Below are 2,301 nucleotides of genomic sequence, written 5' to 3' on the forward strand. Positions count from 1 at the left end.
GTGGAAGGCAGATTTGCCCTGACATAAAATGTTCCTTATAAGCATGAACAATGCACCATGTGTCTTATATACAAGAAGATTATTCCTGACCTTAATTTTAGTTTCCTTTAGGATCTACATAAGTTAAGGAAACAGTCTGGCTGAAGTTTCTTCTTTATTATTTCCATGACAAAACATAGCTCCCCTGTGACTTGAATAAAGGCCAATACTGATTTTACACATCTCTATTTCATTCAGAAGTGTGTGTTTGTGTGTGTGTGTGTGTATTTCATGACACAGTATTCTTTGAAATATGAGGTTTATGGCCACATCATGGAACTGAATATTTTGAGATCAATTTCACTAATAAGAGATCTTCTCTCTCCTGTACAACAAGATAGCACAGTAGACAGAGTACTGGACCTGGAGAAAGTAATATCTGAGTTCAGCTCCAGACTCAGAAAATCACCAGCTTTGTGATCATAGGCAAGTACTTAACCTTTACCTACTTCAATTTCCTCATCTAGAAAATGGAGATAGTAATAATACCAGCCTCTCAGGGTTGTTATGAAGATCAAGTGAGATGATATTTACAAAACACTTTTAAAACCCTAAAGAACTATATAAAATCTAGTTATTATTATTCCATGCAGTATACAGAGTTATAGAATCCTTACTCTCTAAGGAGGTACCTGGCATGCTTTGCAACTTCACATGTCTCCCTTTATATTTCGTAGAGTAATTCCAAACCTGCACTCAGATTTTCCAAATGGTTCCATAATTCCATTCCTGATGATGAGGAGGGAATTTATATAGTGCTCTTTTCAGGTTTTCATTTATTCATAACATTATTCATGTTATTTCATTTGATCCTTACAACAACCTTATAAGGGGAAAGCTTTTATTGGCTATTATTATCCTCATTTGATAAATAAAGAAACTGATTCTCACAGAGGTTGAGTTGTTAAGAAAGAGTTATATAGTCACTAAGGGAGGATCAATCTGACTACAATCCATCAGCACTTCATGATATCATAAAAAATAAGGGGATCAAAGGATTTATGGAACAAAGAGTCTTTAGGGACCAAGTCCACATGTGATTTTTTCTGTCTAAAAATTTCTTGACTTCTGAGCACATCTTGTCTTTAAATAAATAAATTAATGTCCAGTAATTTGGTCCTTGTACTTAAGGAAACACAAAGACATACTGGCAAAACACATTGTTAGGATAGCAATGATGGATCATATTATAAATATACATTATCTTTATTAGTAAAAGTTAAAATATTTGTGAATGAATGTAAAGAGAAATAGGTCATTCTGAGATGGGATTTAGCTTGCTTGCTTTAATCATGATTATTATCATGAACTTCATCTACAAAGCCTGCCTGGAGCTGACATGGCGACTCCTCAGTCTAATCATAGCTGCCTTTATCTCCTGATTTCTCAAGGTATAGATGATTGGATTCAGGAGAGGAGTGATAACTGAGTAAAACACTGAGAGGAATTTGTCCACAGAAAAACTACTAAATGGTGAGGCATAGATGAAAATGCATGGCCCAAAGAATAGAGTTACCACTGTGATGTGAGCAGACAATGTAGACAGAGCCTTGGAAAGCCCACCTGAAGAGCGACGATGGACAGTGACCAAGATGACCGCGTAGGAGACAAGCAAGAGGATGAAACAAATTAGGGAGAGCAGCCCACTGTCAGCAATAACAAGCAGGTCCAGGACATAGGTGTCAGTGCAGGCGAGCTTGATCACCAGAGGAAGGTCACAAAAAATATTGTCAACTACATTGGGGCCACAGAAGGGCAGGTTCACAGTAAAGGCCATTTGACTCATGGTGTGCACAAAACCCACAGTCCAGGAAAGCAGCACAAAACCTATCAGTGTTCGATAGCTCATGATAGTTGTGTAGTGAAGAGGTTTACATATTGCAACATATCTATCAACTGCCATGAAAATAAGGAGAGTCATCTCGCTACCTCCCAAGAAGTGGAGGAAAAACATCTGGGCCATGCAGCCCCATAAGGAGATAGTTTTCCTCTCCCTGAAGAAGTCTGTGATCATCTTAGGGACAGTAACAGTTGAAAGGGTCATGTCAAGAAAGGAGAGGTTGGCCAGAAGGAAGTACATGGGAGTGGAGTGCAAGTGGGAGTCAAAGGTCACCATCAGTATAATGAGACTGTTTCCAGCCAGGATGGATGTGTAGGCCAGGAAGAAGATCACAAAAAAGAAAATCTCAAGCTCCCAAGAACTGGTGATTCCTAACAAAATAAACTCGGTTAGCAAAGAGTTATTCTTCATCTTCACCTACT

General features: G+C 38.3%; 1 protein-coding gene across 1 annotated transcript; it reads right to left on the bottom strand.

Moving 5' to 3' along the window:
- Nucleotides 1-1,354: 1,354 nt before the first annotated feature.
- Nucleotides 1,355-2,290, bottom strand: LOC138167986 (olfactory receptor 4L1-like). Its single transcript, XM_069096962.1, has one exon. The coding sequence runs from the start codon at nt 2,288-2,290 to the stop codon at nt 1,355-1,357; it is 936 nt and encodes a 311-aa protein (XP_068953063.1).
- Between the last annotated feature and the right edge of the window lie 11 nt (nt 2,291-2,301).

Source organism: Petaurus breviceps, unplaced genomic scaffold (assembly GCF_028583685.1).
Source record: "Petaurus breviceps papuanus isolate PSGF00001 unplaced genomic scaffold, PetGlider_PUasm1.0 346356, whole genome shotgun sequence".
Classification (NCBI taxonomy): domain Eukaryota; kingdom Metazoa; phylum Chordata; class Mammalia; order Diprotodontia; family Petauridae; genus Petaurus; species Petaurus breviceps.